The sequence below is a fragment of the Lucilia cuprina genome, chromosome 4, assembly GCF_022045245.1.
Source record: "Lucilia cuprina isolate Lc7/37 chromosome 4, ASM2204524v1, whole genome shotgun sequence".
In the NCBI taxonomy this organism is placed as follows: Eukaryota; Metazoa; Arthropoda; class Insecta; order Diptera; family Calliphoridae; genus Lucilia; species Lucilia cuprina.
The window spans coordinates 1968181-1985977 of record NC_060952.1 but is presented as its reverse complement, the minus strand read 5'-3'; the positions used below and the strand labels follow the sequence as shown (position 1 = coordinate 1985977).

At 28.0% G+C, this 17797-nt stretch overlaps 1 protein-coding gene across 2 annotated transcripts in view; it reads right to left on the bottom strand.

Moving 5' to 3' along the window:
• LOC111690485 (M-phase inducer phosphatase) overlaps positions 1-17797 on the bottom strand; it is a 163463-nt gene that overhangs the window by 83616 nt on the left and 62050 nt on the right. The window contains exon 4 of one of the 2 annotated variants that reach the window (XM_046949179.1): positions 17323-17346. The exons of the other annotated variant lie outside the window; for it this stretch is intronic. Coding sequence (XP_046805135.1) covers positions 17323-17346 — 24 coding nt within the window. The remainder of the gene's footprint in view (positions 1-17322; positions 17347-17797) is intronic. 2 annotated transcript variants of the gene reach the window in all.

Sequence of the window (17797 nt, the reverse complement as noted above, 5' to 3'; positions counted from 1 at the left end):
CAGAATTTGTATACTCGTTCCTTGCACGTGTAAAACTAAACAGAGTAGAATAGGCTCGTGTTTTTGTTGTTGTCACAAGAGTTCTTGATGACGATGATGATGTTCGTTTGGTACATAAAAAGGATTTGGTATCGACTTTAGATTTGTTTGTTTTGTTGTTTTTATTAGTTTTTAATACACAACTAAAAGGTTTTCTAGAGTAAGTGCATAAATCAGCTGATTATTGTCCCGATACCTGTTTGCTGCTCTGCTACCTTTAAATCTTGGAGTCCTTGTATCAGGATGTTGTTACTTTTTGCATTAAATAGATTTCTATTGAAAGCGGTTCCTTTCGCCTTTAAAAAGAAAGGCTCCTTCGAGTTAGTTTTTTTTCTTTGCTTTGGTTTTGTGGGAAAGTTTCATTTTAGATTTTGGTTTTATAGACTAAATGATAAAAATGATTCAGCGTTAACGGCGAGTAAGATCTTATTGTCTGTGGAAAATAACCGATGAGGGTAAGGAAAGGTTTTCTTTATTTTTACTAGAAAGTGTAATTACTAAAGAATTATATTTGTTTTATTAACAGAACTATAAAATGTAGATTAAGGAAAATACTTGTTAAATGTAAAACAACAATAAACAAATATAGAATTTGACTTTGACTAAAGAAGCTGAATTTATGGCAACTATAACAAAAAACAGACATTTTTATCTTTACTTTTCAGGATGTGAAACTTTATACACTTGTTTTTTTTAATAAGGAAATAATATATTGGTAATGTGGGAAACGACTTAAGCTGTATATCCTTTTAGACGTTACTATTTAGAAACATTTGTAAGGTGAAATTTTTTAATAGTTTTTTTTTATCTACTCTCAGTTTCTATTTTATTGACAGAAAAGCTCACAAATTTACCCCACAGAGTTACGATGTGGGGGGTATTATGCGATCAATTCAGAGTCAATATCTAAGACGAATAGGAGATGACCATCCGTCCTTTCGACCATGCAAGTTTCTCGGCCAAAAGACGAAGGCTATTAAAAATGTTAAAAATTGGACATCACTTTGTTATCTCAGTGCAATGTGTTTTTTAAACAAATCTGCAATGTTTTAAAAATGGGTTTCAAAAATTTCATAAAAATATTTTATGCAATTTGACTCAAAATAATGTAATTTTTGAGGCTAATTTATATAGATCATTTTCCAAACCGTTCCAAATTTTTTTTTTAATTTTTCTAGTGTTTAGTACATACCTCAATACGAATCCATCCAAGTTTTTAAAAATTGCTGCATCTCAGGACATTCTAATAACTGTTCGCATATATGTTAAAATTAATTAAAATTATTCAGTCAATAAATTCTTTTAAAAATACTAAATTTTTTCGCATTCCTGATTTGAAATTATTTCCTTAATTAATTTATTTATGTTAAGTAATATTATTTAAGTGAAACAAGTTGTATTCTATAATACAACAATTTTACTTCTTGAGAATGACGTCAAACGTAGTGAATTTGGAATAAAATAAAATGGTAAATGATAAGACTAGATTGTGTTAAAAACATAACTTCTTTAGGTCTTTTGCTTTTTCGCTTCTTTGGAAGTTATTTTTTCTGGGTTATTTCAGTTAAACGAAATCATTCTATCATCGAAATCATTCTATTGAAGTTCTGTTTTGAAAATCACTCATTCGCTATCAACTTTACAATAATATCGGGATAAAATAGACTCGAATAACTTTTATATGTATATGAATAGCTTTCACATATTTCCTTTTCCGAAAATAACTTCAATGATCACAATTCTTTTCTATGCAATTGCCATTTAAGGTTTTCAATTTTGTAACGTTTGTTTTTTTCATGAATTTTATACGAAAAATATTCCATAAAAAGAAATAAAACACTGCGTAATTTACTAAGTTAAAGTTTTCTTATAAAAGACAGATACAATTTAAACAAATCAAAAACAATACCAGAATGGGACGGAGACAAAAAAGGCATTAAAAATAAATGTGAAAAACATAAATATTCGACTTAATTACATTGAAATGTTACATGAAAACATAACAATTGAAATACAAGACAAGACAACAGATCATAAACAACAACACCAAAAACTTAAAGAAAAACATACATTTTCATTAAGGACAACAATGACAAAGCCAATGGAAAAAAGGACGAAAACGCGAAAAAATTATTATAAATTAAAAACAAAACAGGGAAATGCAAACGTGGTGCAAAACTCAAATACACAAATTTGAACTTTGATCTAATGAGTGTCACAGGAAAGAACGGTAAACAAAGAACTCTCAGACATGTAAGGACATAAAGAAAGTTGTAAAGAATATGTGGACATTTTTTCCATTATTAAATTAAAATTTTATGTTGTCAAACATTTACGCGTATTTTTACACGCAGATACACACTCAGTAAATGGGTAAGAAAACACACCAAAATGTATTTACATTCCCAAATGGGAATTGAATGACAAAATCCTTGACGGGAGCAAGAAGGGGTGTTTTAAGGAAACAAACAATGAATAAAAGGATTAAAACTGTTGAATGGACATTTGCAAGAAATCACAGTTTATTTCTTTGATAAATGTCAAAATTTCGTGTTACATCTGATTGATAGCGGCTGATAGCAAATGTTAGACAGTGAGGTATAGAGAGAACTCTATACACGTGCTTTGTTTGGCCACCACTGTCCTGTTACATTGTGGTCAACTTCTTGTCGTTGTCTTTGAATATTTGATGTAAAGGAGACTTGATGTGGTGGTCAGTTTTGAGGACATTAAGCAAATTAGACACATGATGTATTGTTTTCTGTACTCTTTGTTCAATCTTTCACAAGTCAGTTTGTTTTATTTATTCTAAAGTTTCTTCTAAGATTTTCAAAGACATTTGAGGAGAATTGATGAGTTTGTGAGCTTTTTTTTGAAGGTAATTATGTTAAAGGATAAAAAAATAATATTTTTTGTTTTTGGCACAAATTAAGATTGGAACCGGTAGCTATTAAAGTAGTTGATCTAGCAATAAACTTGAAATGCACGTTTTTATGTATTATTTTATATAATATGTTTTTTTTAATTTTTACTTATAACTAGTACATATGTACGTACTATTAGATATAGATATAGAGGTACATATATATTTGAAGTTTTGTGAGAAATGTCTTTCGATTTAATATTGTCTTCATGCTTTTTTAAAGGACATGTGCAATATTTGTTACGCTTGTTACCCTTACACTCGCAACTGTGTTCTACATTTTATCCTTAATTTCCTACTTGTATTTTGTCATTTACTGCTAAAATATGTATAAAATTTAATTATTCTCACATGGGATAGATGGAGGAAATTGTATTTGTAGGGTAGGGTAACATTAGTTCAAGAAAGGAGAAAAAACCCAAACATCAAAAATATGTATCACCAATATATGTATTTTTTGTTGCTCTGCAGAAAGCAAAAGGTTGTACTGCTGTAGCGCAAAAAAGGACACTTTTCAAGGTCTACTACTTTATTTTCACTTTTACTTAACTTTAGTTTCTTTTGCCAGATTTCTTAGGGAAGTTCTTCTGTTTTCTACCTTTTGCAACCTCAAAATTTCCAACTTTACACAACTTGTATTTTCTATTAGCATCTAGCAGCAATAAATATCAATGTGTAGTTCGTTATGTAGAGTGTAAATAATTTCCTTCTTCTACACCATCAAATATTCATATTCTAGTTTTTTCTTTTGGATTTTAATTTGCATAAGTTCATTAACCAAAAATAAATATTTTGTATTTTGGTTGCTAAGTCTGTCTGTGTTCAATAAATAGTTTAGTTTTCCCACCAATATCGAAACAAGAAAAAAAAAACACTAAGGTAAACAAAATGCCACCCCAGTTGAGTTTCAAGTAAAGTTTTATTTCAGAAAGGTGTTCGAAAGAGAAAAGGTGTTCGGAAATTATCTTTAGTTTATTCACATGTATTTATGAATATTGATGAAATATTTTTTCAAACATTCTCAGTCTAATGTCTATTCATGAGGAACAATTTAATCACAAAAAGATACAAATTAGTTTAAACATGTTTCTGAGAAGTTTGAAAATCTGTTTACTGCTTCATACTGAGAATTTAGTGGAATTTAGAATTAAATAATCCAATTATCGAAGTGTTCAAAATTCCTGTATTGATTAAATGTTATTTAAATATAAATAAGGATTCTATTTGCTACGAAAGGACGTTTAAGAATAATTTTATTTAATATAATCAACACAAATTAGTGTCAAAGATATTACAGAACTTTTTGGCTATAAATCGCATCGTTATAGATCGAGAAAGTCTAGGAAAGTTGTGGTAATTCGCCTGGCGAATGGATTTTGTTATCTTATGTTATTATTGGTTTATAATTAGTTATATTTAATTGGTTTATAACTAATGTTTAATTTTAGCTTGATTTCGTCATATTTGAGAATTTACCGATGAAAAACAGACATTTGAAATAGGGCCTATAAAATGTTCTTAAAACTGTAGCGGCTGGACTAATTTATTAGTCCTTTACAATACAATTATGAATTATATTCTAAGCTAATTTACCGAGCAGTATGACGATGAAAATACGCTCGTTGTAGTGAAGCAGAACAGAACCTCTGGTAGGAATCGAACCTACAACCTTTAGACTCATAGGTTTTTTCATACAATGTTTTTTTTTTTCATAAGTTTTTTCTGGTCGCCCATGCGTGGGTTTCATAAAATTTTACAATGGATCATTGCGATTTGTACATTTGTCTGTATACAAGAAAGTACGAACATTGACTACGAAAGTGATTCTGAATCAATAGGTATAATTGAAGGTGGATGTAGGACTTTTATTTTAGGTATATATGTGTAAATATGCGATAAGTTATTGAGAAAACGTGTTGTAATGGCACTTTGGATTATTCGGCGAAAAAACTGTGTCATTGTTATATAATTTTTTTTGTGTTTATATACATACATTTACATTAAAAAAGGATATAGCATGAATTAATCCTCAAATTTGTGGTACAATTTATATACAAAGAGTTTATTTTTTTAACTAAAACTAAAGATAAAGGATCAACAAATAACATGTAATCTATACCCATTTCAATGATAAAGGCTAAAAACATAAATGTCCTTAACCTCCATAAATAACAATAAAATTCAACAAAACAAAGGATACTATCACTATTGTAAGTCAAAATATTGTAAGGACCATAATAAACTAAATCTAATTTAAGATGTCCTTTTAACCTGTAAAACAGGTCTAATATATTGATTAAAAAAATCTCTCATTTATTCTATTCCAAGAAATCTTATTTATCTTCAAAATAAAAAAATCACTTGTTGTAAAAAATCACACACCAGCAGATCTTAATCAAACAATTGTTTGGTTTTCAATTAAACTGAATTTTTACCATTCAATTTGGGTTTCACAAAAGGAAGAAATTTTCTCAACCGACTCATTGAGTTATATATTCTTACTCGTTGTTGTACAATAAAAATGCAATCGTGCGTTTAAATTTACAAAATATTCTCACGTTTAAAGATTTTTTGATTCAGCAAAAAATACACAAAAATTCGAATTTTATTACAAAAATTATAGAGAATTTGAACAAAGAATGCAAACAAATCAATGCAACTGAAAAGAGGCGCCAAAAAAACCCATGTAATTCTTTCTTAAACAAGGGATGCCATGACGTTCGATTTAATACCAAGAAAATAAAATTGTCGAAAAAAAGAAAGAAAAACGTTATAAAATATTAATGACATGACATGAATGCAAAAAAGATTCCACAACGGAACCAAACACCTAATACAAGCCAAAATATACTATCTCCATTCTAGTATCTCAGGGTTTTTTTAAATGCTTTATATGAATATCCTTTGGATAATCCTGGAAATGAGTACTTGAGGTTATTTTTGGCAAAAAACAACAATAAAAGAAATAAAAAAATAATGACGAAATAATAAAAAAACACTACTGTTGTTAAACAATTTATAATAAACGAGCCAACAATGAAAACAAGAATTTGTGAATGGGCTTAAAACCTAAACAGGTCCTTTATAAAGTAATTTGTGTGTGAGTGAGTCTAATACTGTGTGATTATCCTTGTAAGGAATGTGTTCGTATACAATCATTGTGTGCAAAAAATATTTAATGTATATAAAACATGAATATTTTGCCGAAATTTTTCCAATGAAAATTTCTTTTTAGCATCATGTTACGCAAAACAAGAGGATGGGAAAAATATTTTCTCATTAAGAGGAACTCACACTCTATAAGTCGTTTAAAGTAAGTGATAATCGCGCTCAAGGAAGAAAAAAATATATAGAAGAAAGATTATGCCGCAAAAATTCCTAATAATGTAACCAAATACTACAAGGTGGTCTGTCTGTCCATTTTCCTTTGCTCTACAAGTCTATTGGGTTTTTGGCAAATTATTCCTAGAATTGTTTGTTTCCATAAATTGAGATTTCAAGTGCAAAACAATAATAGTTTAACAAGTTATCAATGAACATGTTTAGGGCTCAAACAGAATAGCGGAACAATTACCTAAAAGGACTTCCGCAAAATTCCTAAGTATTCTATTGTATTTGAGTTGAGTTTGTTGTGTATTTTAGGAGAATAACAAGTGAAAATATAGGAAAATACTAGAACTATATTATAATAGAGGCGGCAAAAATCACAGAATATTTGGATTTCTTCCAAATACTCTATTCAATACTTTCTCTTTAAATTCGTCTCCTTAGAGTAAAACTCTCATATGTGAAGGGTATAGTATATAAATTCACCTACAGCGTTGCAAAAAAATATAATATATCACGTCTCTACAAGATTATCCCAGTTTAAAACTACAATTGACAAATTTGTTTATAAAAAAGTAAATATTTTTTAAGGAAAATAACAATTATTTATTTTTTAACTTCTTTAAGAAATTACACCATTTCCTATTTAGCTTAAGAAGTGTAAATCTGCTGCGTTGGAAAAAAAAATCTAGGTATATGGGGTAATCATACCGATATTGTATTTTAAAGTAGTTAATGTCAAATAGCTATAAATGCTTCATCGTGGCCCTGCTCGATAAATTAGGTTCGAATATAATTTGTAATTAAAACAAGTATGAATATATAGTCGGGCATGGCCGACCACATGAAATCCTACACCTGTGGTATGTTAAAAATTTAGATTATTTTTAAAATAACACAAGCTTTACACTGACACAGAGATAGGGGCGGACAATGAGACGGACATTGCTAAATCGACTGAGAAAGTGATATGAGCGGAATAGTAAACTTTAATGTGAATGAATGACCAATATTTTGGGTGTTATCGACACAAACGTAGAATACATTCCATTATAGTAGAATAGGGTATAAAAAATAATAAAGAAAAGACAAAACGTCCCATATTTATGAGAAATAATTGCCACACAATTATCTCAAAGTATACCGATATATTTAGAATCTCTGATTAAAGATTTTTTGATTCCTTTAGAAATTTGAATATAAAGATTTTTTAGACCACTTTTGCCGTTTTTCGAAATTTAATTTTAAATATAAAGATTTTTTATTCAATTGAAATGGTGTAAGGAAGGAAACAACAACAAAATAACAGTAACAAAGGATAAAATGAGTTAATAAGAAAATGAATATGTTTAACACATGTTAGTTTTAACTAAATCTTTTGCACTGCAACAATTGTTGCTCATTGACTGGACATAGAGAAAACGACGTACGTGTCGGTAGCTGGGAAAGGATATTGAAAAATCTAGTGTACGTGCTTACTAAGTAGGACATTCGTTTTGAATGTCGGAATATTTGTATTTTGAATTAAGAAAAAAAAAAAAACTAAAAATAATGTTTATATTTTATATTTCCATTAAAGTCATAGAGTGAAAAAAGTAAACATAGTTATTTTTGGGCGGGATGTATGGCAGTCACGTTTTATTATTTATTTTTTTGGTTTATTGTATTTCAAGAGTTTTGGCGGGAATTTCATATTCAAGGTTATTTGAAGATAAATCAAAAATAATATTGAAACAGAAAATCAACCTCTGGACAAAATTGTAAAATAAACATGTTAAAATAAACAAATTGTTAACGGACAGGAAACGACATTGAAATCTCTCTTTAATCAAATTCCATTTGGAACAACTATGCAAATGTTTTCGAACCATAAATTTGATGATAAACTTAATGACCTTATTTTCACAGGCGATTATGCAAGAAAATCAAGGTTGCATGGAACACAAACGCACACACGCAATTGATTATTGCAACACAAATAAACAGCCAGCGACCACCTTGTTTTTAAACAGTAATAAAGGATTTTCAGGATTTAAATTGTAGTAATTTCTTTAACTCTTTAATTTCAGTTCACACTTCTATAAAATTTTATGTTTTTATAAATGTTTAACCTTAACCTTCCGCTAAAAACAATGTGCAAGTGTATTGCATGAAGAAATCAATGAAGAAATGAATGAATTGCCAAAGATTGTAAATACTTGTGTATGTATGTGTCTGTGTTAAATTTAGACCGTTCGGATATTTTTAAAACCTGCCGCGTCATTCATTGCGGATTTTTGGTAAAAATTTTCTCAGCACTTGTATTGAAATGCATTTTAAGCAACCAAACATGATTAAGGTGATATTTTCTTTAGTTTGTCACCTGAGGTGTCATACAAATTTGTTTGTAACATATATCATGCGTGAATGAATGAATGAATGACTGGAATGTCTACATATAAGTGAATGGGTGAAATGAATTTATGAATGGCAATTTTATTAAGCATTACAAATGTTATTTAAACATTATTTTCATTGAGAAAATCCCGGCATAAAATTTTCTAATGCTTCCTATAGATGGAATAAGTTGTTTGCAATTTCTTTTTTAATAAATAATTCTTTCTGTTTTCGGTATAATAAAGTCTTTTGGGACGTGCTTGACAATTTCTTGGAAATTAAAAATGTTTGACAACAATATACATTTTTTCAAATATAATTTATGATTTTGCCAATTTGAAAAATCACATCCGTTGTATGTTTATTTATTTCGGCAGTGAGCGTGTGAAATTAATTTTATCCTTATATAGTAATTGTTAAGAGTTAAATGTCTATTACTTTATATAAACTCCAGATTTAAATTTCAAGAATATTCATAATTTTATACGCTAAAGGATTTATATCTTTTATAGGCGATAGGGAAGTTGATTTATGGATTAAGCGTTTAAAATTAAAAAAAATCCAAATAAAGTAATACTTATGTGTTATATAATATTAATTTTTTAATTGCTATAGTGCCAAAAATGATCGACGAATATGAAACTTGCTAAACTTCCCCATCTTATATATCAAAGTAGTTAATGTAAAATAGCGATAAATTGGAACAAAAAAGTAAAGTCAATGGTGCCCAAGTAGTAGTCTAGAAATTGTGGGTTCGATTTCCACTAGAATGTTTGGTCTGCTTCATCGATCTTAAGATTTGAATATAAGTATGATAGTTTCATAGCGGTGTATAAAACAAATTCAAAAAATTAACACTCTTCATGAATGCAATGAAATTCATCCCTGGAATGCAGTTTTTTTCTCTTAAATTCTAGCTTGAATGAAAAGCTCTGATAGACTAGAACACTAACTACTAACCTACTGGAGCTACCTGTAATACATATTAGAACACGTTTGAATCAGCTTTTTCTTTTGTATGATTTTTTTAGTTTCTAAAGTACATTTGCTGCATTAATTCAAACATTTAAATTCTTGAAAAAATGTTCCAAATTTGAAAAAAATATACTTAATTAATATTCTAACAAAAGATTTCTTTGAATTATATTATTATAAACCTCCAGCAATTATTTGAAGGTTAAAACTAATCCGCTCTAAAAGTACTTTTTACACATAAATTTTGTTGAAAGTGATAAAATACTTTGGTTTTATTCTACTTAATCTGCTCTGCAACACCTCATCCTTAAGAAACTGCTCATAAATTAAAGGCTTCATTCAGCAAGAGCAACAACAGCAAAAAGGGTAAACAAAACTATAGTTTTGTTAGAAGATACGAAATAAATTGAAGAAAAAAATCTCTTAAAAATTAAAGAATTTATTTATGCATCATAAAAAACAGATCGTAAAATATTTATCTTTGCTCTTAAAAATAATAAAACAACAATAGCAGACAAGAATTATTTATTTGTTTTTTTTTTTGCTGTTGGGTCCCAAAAGAAGATGCAACATTAAAAACAACTAAAAAAATCATGTAATTTTCAGTTAATCGTTAAGGAGTGTTTTGTTGCACTTAGGAATACAACAATAACAAAAACCAACCATTATTCCTTAAATATTCATCATTTCAATTGTTCCTTTAAATGTTCATTATGCAACAATTTAAGGTTAGAGATACAAAATTTATGGTTTTAGTAAATTTCTTTTCTTTTTATTTATTTTTTTATTATTATTTCTAAAAGCAATTAAAAAAAGACGCGATATTTTGTGGATAAATTAAGGCAAAGTTGTAAAGGGAATAAAAGGGATGTTCTGCTTGACAAAATACAAAATACAAAAAAAAAAAAAAAAAACGTAACAAAGTTTTAGTAGAAAAGATTTAGAGAATGTAACAATATAAATAAGTGAAAAAATGTTTAAAGGATTTTTACATAATAAGTGCATGTATGTATGTAAGTGTTTTAAGTACTAAAATAAACATTTATAGAATGATAAACAAAATTTTTGCGTTTTTAAGAAAGACACAAAAATGTATATGAAAAGCGTAATTTAAGGAATTTTAATATTTTCTTTGATATCTCTTTGGTTCTGGTCCCATTGTTAAGTCAAGGCTTTAGAGAATTTAGTTATTGTTCATTTTAATCGCAAGAGAGTTTGTTTGGAAAAAATTCATTATTTCTGTAAGAGTTTTTTTTTTCAAATAATTGTTTTTAAAAGGCTGTGAAAATTTTCATTTAATAACATTTTATGCCACTCCTCTTCATATCAACCAAAGCAAATCCTCCAATTTTAAATTACTTTGATGACTCTCTAATTATGAATTCCAAGGAATTCATTAACAGGGAATTGTTATTTTTGACTACTGTGATTGATAAATTATTAGATAATGACTTGAATTAATGATGTGGCGCACTTTTTTGTTGTTGCGCCAACACTTGTTATGTGGCTCTTCAGTATTCGAATGGTGTACGAGTATGCGCAGGATATTTAAAAAAAACTCAGGTTCACACAAACAATGACCCATAAACTTAGGCAAGGAAGAATGAAATGTATAGAAATATAAAAACCCAGTAAAGTGGTTGGATCTTTTATAATTTCAAGTAGACATTGTATAGAAAATGTTAACGTTTCTAAACAACTTATAATTCTAAAATCAATCCTTTTGTTCACACACCTAAGAAAACCCTAATAAAAAGATACGAAGAAATCAAATTTATTTTAAAAGAAAGAGAATCATAAAAAATCCCTAAAGACTAAATAAAAGGAACCCAGTCTTGCCCCAGTGATTTAGTTTGATTAGTAGGCAACACCGACACCAACACCAGTACACACTTGTGATAAATAATATTCATTCATTTACACTTATAAAACAGGTTTCTTCATTCTCATTTATAAAACCAACAATACGACTGTGAGAAATTGAGCAACCGAATTCAATAATAAAAAAACCCTTTTTTTGTTTTATTTCTCTACAATTTAATTATAATAAAAATATAATACACACATTCTCACATACACAAAATCAAATCAAGTAACAACAACAACTCAAGAGTAATACTATAGGGAAAATCATGTGTAATAATCAATCTAGGATCTGTTTACTGTTCTTGTTTTTGTTTGCTGTTGTTGTAGCTCCTTAACAAGTGGTTTCTTGGTATAATTTTCCAGTTATTGAACCATGTTAAGTTGAAGGAGATATATTTTTTATTTTCCTTTTTATGGTGTAGTTTATTTGAAAAATATTCGAAATTCTTTTCAAGATTTCTTTTTAATTTTAAAACCTGTTTAATTTTTCTTTATTATGTAACAAAAACAATAACAAATACAATATAACTTATACTCATTACTAAATCAGATTCTTAACTAAATATCTGGGATGAGAAATTTTATTTTAAGAAAGGTACTTTTTGGTGCAACCAAAACTTCAAGTGGTACTATACAAAATTTCATATATTTGTAACAAAAAAGTACTTTTTTTTTTGTCATAAGTCTATGAAATTTCATTTTCGTTGCCGATTACGCTGTATGCGGAAACATGCCTCTAATCCGTTTTCAATAATATTTGAATATCGAATATCAATAATATTTGAATATCAACTAATCCAATGGAAATTGAAAAAGAGTGATTACACCGTCCGGCACTTAAAATTAGACAAGAACCGGATGATATACGTTTTATGCTATAAATTTAAAGGGAACAAATTTGAGTTTTTAGTTTAAGCATTTCGTGATCCTGTGCCCTTTCAGAAGGACACAGTAAAAGTACATTTTTTAAAAAATATGTTAAAATACTTCTACTGATCAATGCAAAATTTGATGCCAATCTAACAAAAAGAATTGAAAAATGTTCTTTTTAAAACTTGGAAGTCCTTTTGAAAATTTTTTTCCCTTAAATTTATAGCATCAGACGTATATCATCCGGTTCTTGTCTAACGAATTTATTCTCTTTTTGTCGGACACCGTCCGAGTTAATTTTTTCTTCGAATACCGAACATAGGTCTAATCCAAAACATATTAGACGGAAAGCTTACAAAATATAGATTTCGTGATCACTGTTTTACATTTATCGAGAACATCATCTAGATCCTGGAATCTTCTTTGACTTTGGAAATTTTTTATTAATATAAAGTTTTACTAATTTTGACCAAACGTGTATCAGTAAAAATTTTTAGTAAACACTTTACAAATCTGTTAAAGAAATAGAGAACATGAAAATAAACTGATTTGCTATAAAAGGTTTTATAAGAGGTCAACAACACAGACCGATAAACTTTTAACCCTCCGAATGCCGCTGAATGCGAAATTAGCCTTTTTTGTCACATCTGTAAATTGAGATTCAGGTTTAAAATAATGGCCTAACATCTGACATTTCATTACTTTTTTGAGATACAAATAAAGATGTCTTGGCGCTGTTATTACGCCTCTAAAATGTTGTTTACTCAAATTTCAGGACACTATATCTCAGATTCCAAATGTGATGGAGAAAATATTAGTCAGGCTTGTATTTAGCGCTGCTCCAGGGTTTAGATTTTTTTTAATTTTAACGGCAAATCGTTATGGAATCTCGTCATATTATTTAATAAGGAAACTATCAATCTGTTGGAATTTTGAATATGTTACAAAATAATAATTTAGTACTTTTCCCAAATTTTATAGTCACATCCCTGACACACATTAAAAAAATACTAAAAGGCTAAAAGAGAATATTTGAATTGGTTTTGTTTTTTTAATGTTATGTGATCATTTTATTTTTGATAGTGATTAAGATTTTTGTTTGGATGCTCCGTTGAACTAATTCTCACGGTTCACGTTTATTTTTTTGTTTGTCGGTAGGCAGGATATTTTTTTATCATTTTTGTCTATAGATTATATTAAAGAAAAGAAGCCTTTTAAAACTAAGTAATACCTGTTTGTATGTGCATGTTTGTTGTTTAGTAATTTTATACAAATTTTGATTTGTATTTTTTCTTCAGTTACAACAAATTTTAAGTTAATTGGTGGAAAAAAATTATTTTTAATTATAGTGTGTTTGTTCTTTGTTAGATTTAGTTTTTAACAATTTTAATTATCTTATAGGATTCAATAGGTGAGAGAATCTTAAAACATTTAAGTATTTAAGAAAATAGACAAATTGTATGTAAAGAAATATGAAATTAGTGCGGAACAGCAATTAAATTGTTTAAAATTAAAGAGAAATTTTATTGACAAATATCATGCAAGATTTCAGGGAAGTTTTAGTTAACAAAACTATATATTAATTGTGTTCCCTTAAGCAGTTAAGATATATTGTGTAAACTAATCACAATTACAATTTGGCTGTACCATAAAAGTTATATTTATTTACGATAAACTAAACCTATAGGAATAACTACTACAATAACAGTCATCGACTGTAACAAAATTTTGAAATATTTAAGGTGCTAATAATATATATCCTTAAATAACGATCCAATAATTCGATATCAAATACTTAAATAATCAATTTAATCGTTAGAATAATTTTTTTATTACCACAAAATGATTTATGTATATACGAAATGAAAGTAATATTTTTTTATATTTTATCATGAAAATCTAAATAAATATTCGGTTTATGTGTTAAAGATACAAAATGTAAATAAAACTCTACTCTACTCTATACTCGTATACATCAAAAAGGAAAGAAATTGAAGAAGATCGTAAAAAGTTAAACAACTGGCTTTTATTTTTTAAAAACAAGTCAGATAGTACTCCCAACATTACAAAATAAGGAAATGCTTTATGAAAGAAATAAAAATTAGATGCAAATATTATTTTTAAATTTAAATAATTATTATTTACGTTAATGTGAACTCAAAAAGTTAACTAAAGTTAAGGTTTAAAATTACACTCTGGGAAATTAAATTAAAAACACTAAAAACTGTTAAGTTAATCACAAAACAAAAAAATTAATCTATAATATAGATATGTTATGTATATAGATAGATTTTATATACATAACATAAGTATTTCTATTTCAAAAGCAATTATAATAATACAATAAATTTGCTTTTATAATTATCGTCTGCAGTGTTTATGATTTTTGTGTAAACTACTTAAAACTAATAAAAAATAGTATTTACTTAAAACAATATCAACTAAATAACACAATTAAAATAAATATTTATTTGTGTAACAAAAATAAGAGCAGAAATGACAAGAAATTCGTTTCTAACATTTAAAAATAAAAAATAATGTTTGGGTTCAGTCTTTGTATATTTTTCAGACTTTGAAATTTATTTATCTTAAGTAAAGAAACGACCACAAAATAAAACTAACCATGCGGTGTTTGAACTGCTCATACATGTGCAGGAAGAAAACTTGAACTCCCCTCTAACACCAGAATTTGAAGGAACGATTTTTGTAGTACGTGAACAGTTCTCGTTGAAAATCTCACACAGTTTAGTTTATTTATGTGAAAAAAAATCATTATATATGTTGCCTTTAATAGTGAACTGAGTAAAATGGAAAGGAGTTCCAATACTTTCTTTAAATTATCACCATTTCGCTCTCATTTGGAAGCAGAGCTTTAAATAGCTTTAAATTGACTACACTCCTATTCTACACTATAGTCTAGTCAATAGTCTAGTCTATAGTCTAGTCTATAGCCTAGTCTATAGCCTAGTCTATAGTCTAGTCTATAGTCTAGTCTAAAGTCTAGTCTATAGCCTATACTAAAGTCTAGTCTATAGTCTAGTCTATAGTCTAGTCTATAGTCTAGTCTATAGTCTAGTCTATAGTCTAGTCTATAGTCTAGTCTATAGTCTAGTCTATAGTCTAGTCTATAGTCTAGTCTATAGTCTAGTCTATAGTCTAGTCTATAGTCTAGTCTATAGTCTAGTCTATAGTCTAGTCTATAGTCTAGTCTATAGTCTAGTCTATAGTCTAGTCTATAGTCTAGTCTATAGTCTAGTCCAGTCTATAGTCAAGTCTATAGTCTAGTTTATAATTTAAGTCGTCCACTCTATATTCTAGTCTACAGTCGTGTCTGTAGGCTAGTCTATAGATTAGTCTATAGTGTGTCCTATATTTTTAAACGAAGAAATTATTTAAAATTTCTGACAAAAGTTTTTGATTTCGATTTATTAACAAAGAGGTGCAAGAGGAGTCTCTTTCCACCAGAGTCTTCAAGAGTGTTAGTTAGTCTTAACAGTAGTTTATACTCTTAGTAATCATTGGTGGTATTCGTCGTAGTAGTAGCAGTCTTTAGAGGAGATGTAGTAGAAGTTCAGTCACCTTAATGTTGTTTATTTATTTTATTTGTCTGGTCTCGCGGTTTGTTTTCAAATGCTCCTGCGTTGGATTGCCTGAGTGCTTGTTTAGAGTTTCTTGAGTTGCATTGCTTTATCTCTCTAAGAATTTATTAAAATTCCAAAGCACTTTTTAGTTTTCTTTAGATATTTTGTATTTGTTTGTAGTATTTTTATTTGTCCATTGTTGTATACCATTTATGGTTGTATGTACACATAAATATTCAAAAATATTCGTTACAACTAAGAATTATTGGGTGGATTAGAAAGTTATTTCGATAGTTCATAAACATATGTTTGTAAAAATGTATAGGTATAACTATATAATTTTATAATAAGTATTATTAAGTTAGAGAGCTCTAAATGTTATTTATTAGAAAAGTTTTTATTAGAGGTTTTTATTAGAGAAATTACATTAAAGAATCATAAAAGTTGTTAACTTTATTATATAAATCAATAATGAAATAATGTTAACATCAACCCAATAGAACAATTTTAAAATAATGTTCAGAATTAAATGAAAGAGGTAAAATTCATGGTATGTGTGTCCTATTGATTATTGAGCCTTAAACCGTGATTTAACATTTTGTTAAGAGAAATGTTGAAAAAAATAACAAATAATGAAATGAAAAAGAGATAAACAGAAAAATAAAAATGCAAATAAATATTTTGTTAAATATTATAATAATGAAGTTTTGCTCCTCATCATATTTATAATGAAAATCAGTACTAGTCTTTTTAAGCAACCACAAGAGAAGTGTGGCTGCCTCAATATTTTGAATGCGTATACGTACACGTACACAAGTAATAAAGGAGACGAACTGTATTGGAGGCAAGTAAGAAAGAAAAAAGTACCTCAACATCCATTAAATTGTATGCGAAGTTAAAAACGTGTGGGCGCGTCTCGTCGATTATGTTTATTTTCCTTAATTTTAGATATTTTACTTGTTTCTGTAGATGTTGTTGTTTGTATTTTCTTAACAAGAATAAGTTGGCGCGGTGTTGTTCAGCGTTAAAACGAATCAGTAAAATAAAGGCTGTCTTTCACAATTATTATTGTTGGTAACGCTGTCAATTGATTTGTTACGCAAATAATCGCATTAATATTTTTATTTTAACTAGAAATCATCAACATGAAAATGAAATTAAGGCAGCAATGTTATCGTATGGCTGTGTAATTTTACTTTATGAAGGAACCTAACTTATAATTAAAACAAAAATCAAAAATAGGTAATGGTTATTTGGACCGAATAACCCATAAGCATGATTTTAATAATGGTTTTAGTGTTATACCCAGCAAAAATAGTTAACGAAAATTGTTTTGAATAGAAAAATATGTTTTTTTCAACTTACCTCGACTCCAAACAATTTAAAGTTCTGAAACAAAAAATGGTTATTTAAACAGAGTTTAAATAATAATGTTTGGTCAAATTTGGTTTCCACATCCATTGGAATTAAATCTTAGCAAAAATTTTAGTGTAATCAAATTATCCTATAATTTGGCCTTTAGATCCATAAAAATAATATTGTCAAACTGATGTCAACGAAATTCACTAAGAACAAAATTACATGAGTCCGAGCTCGTTCATTTCGACAAGCAATAGAAGTCTTTTTTAAAGTGATAGTCATATGAGGATGGAGAATGGTGAACCATATAGAAGGCAATCTATGTTATGTTTAAAAATGAACCAATGAACAGAGTCTTACGGAATTATTATAATAATTTTATATGGTTTTGGTTTTTTTGTAGTTTATATCTAAATCCTTGAGATTTTGTTAATATTTAGAAATTCTTTTAAGAAAATTGTCTAGGTAAAGTTATTGGGAA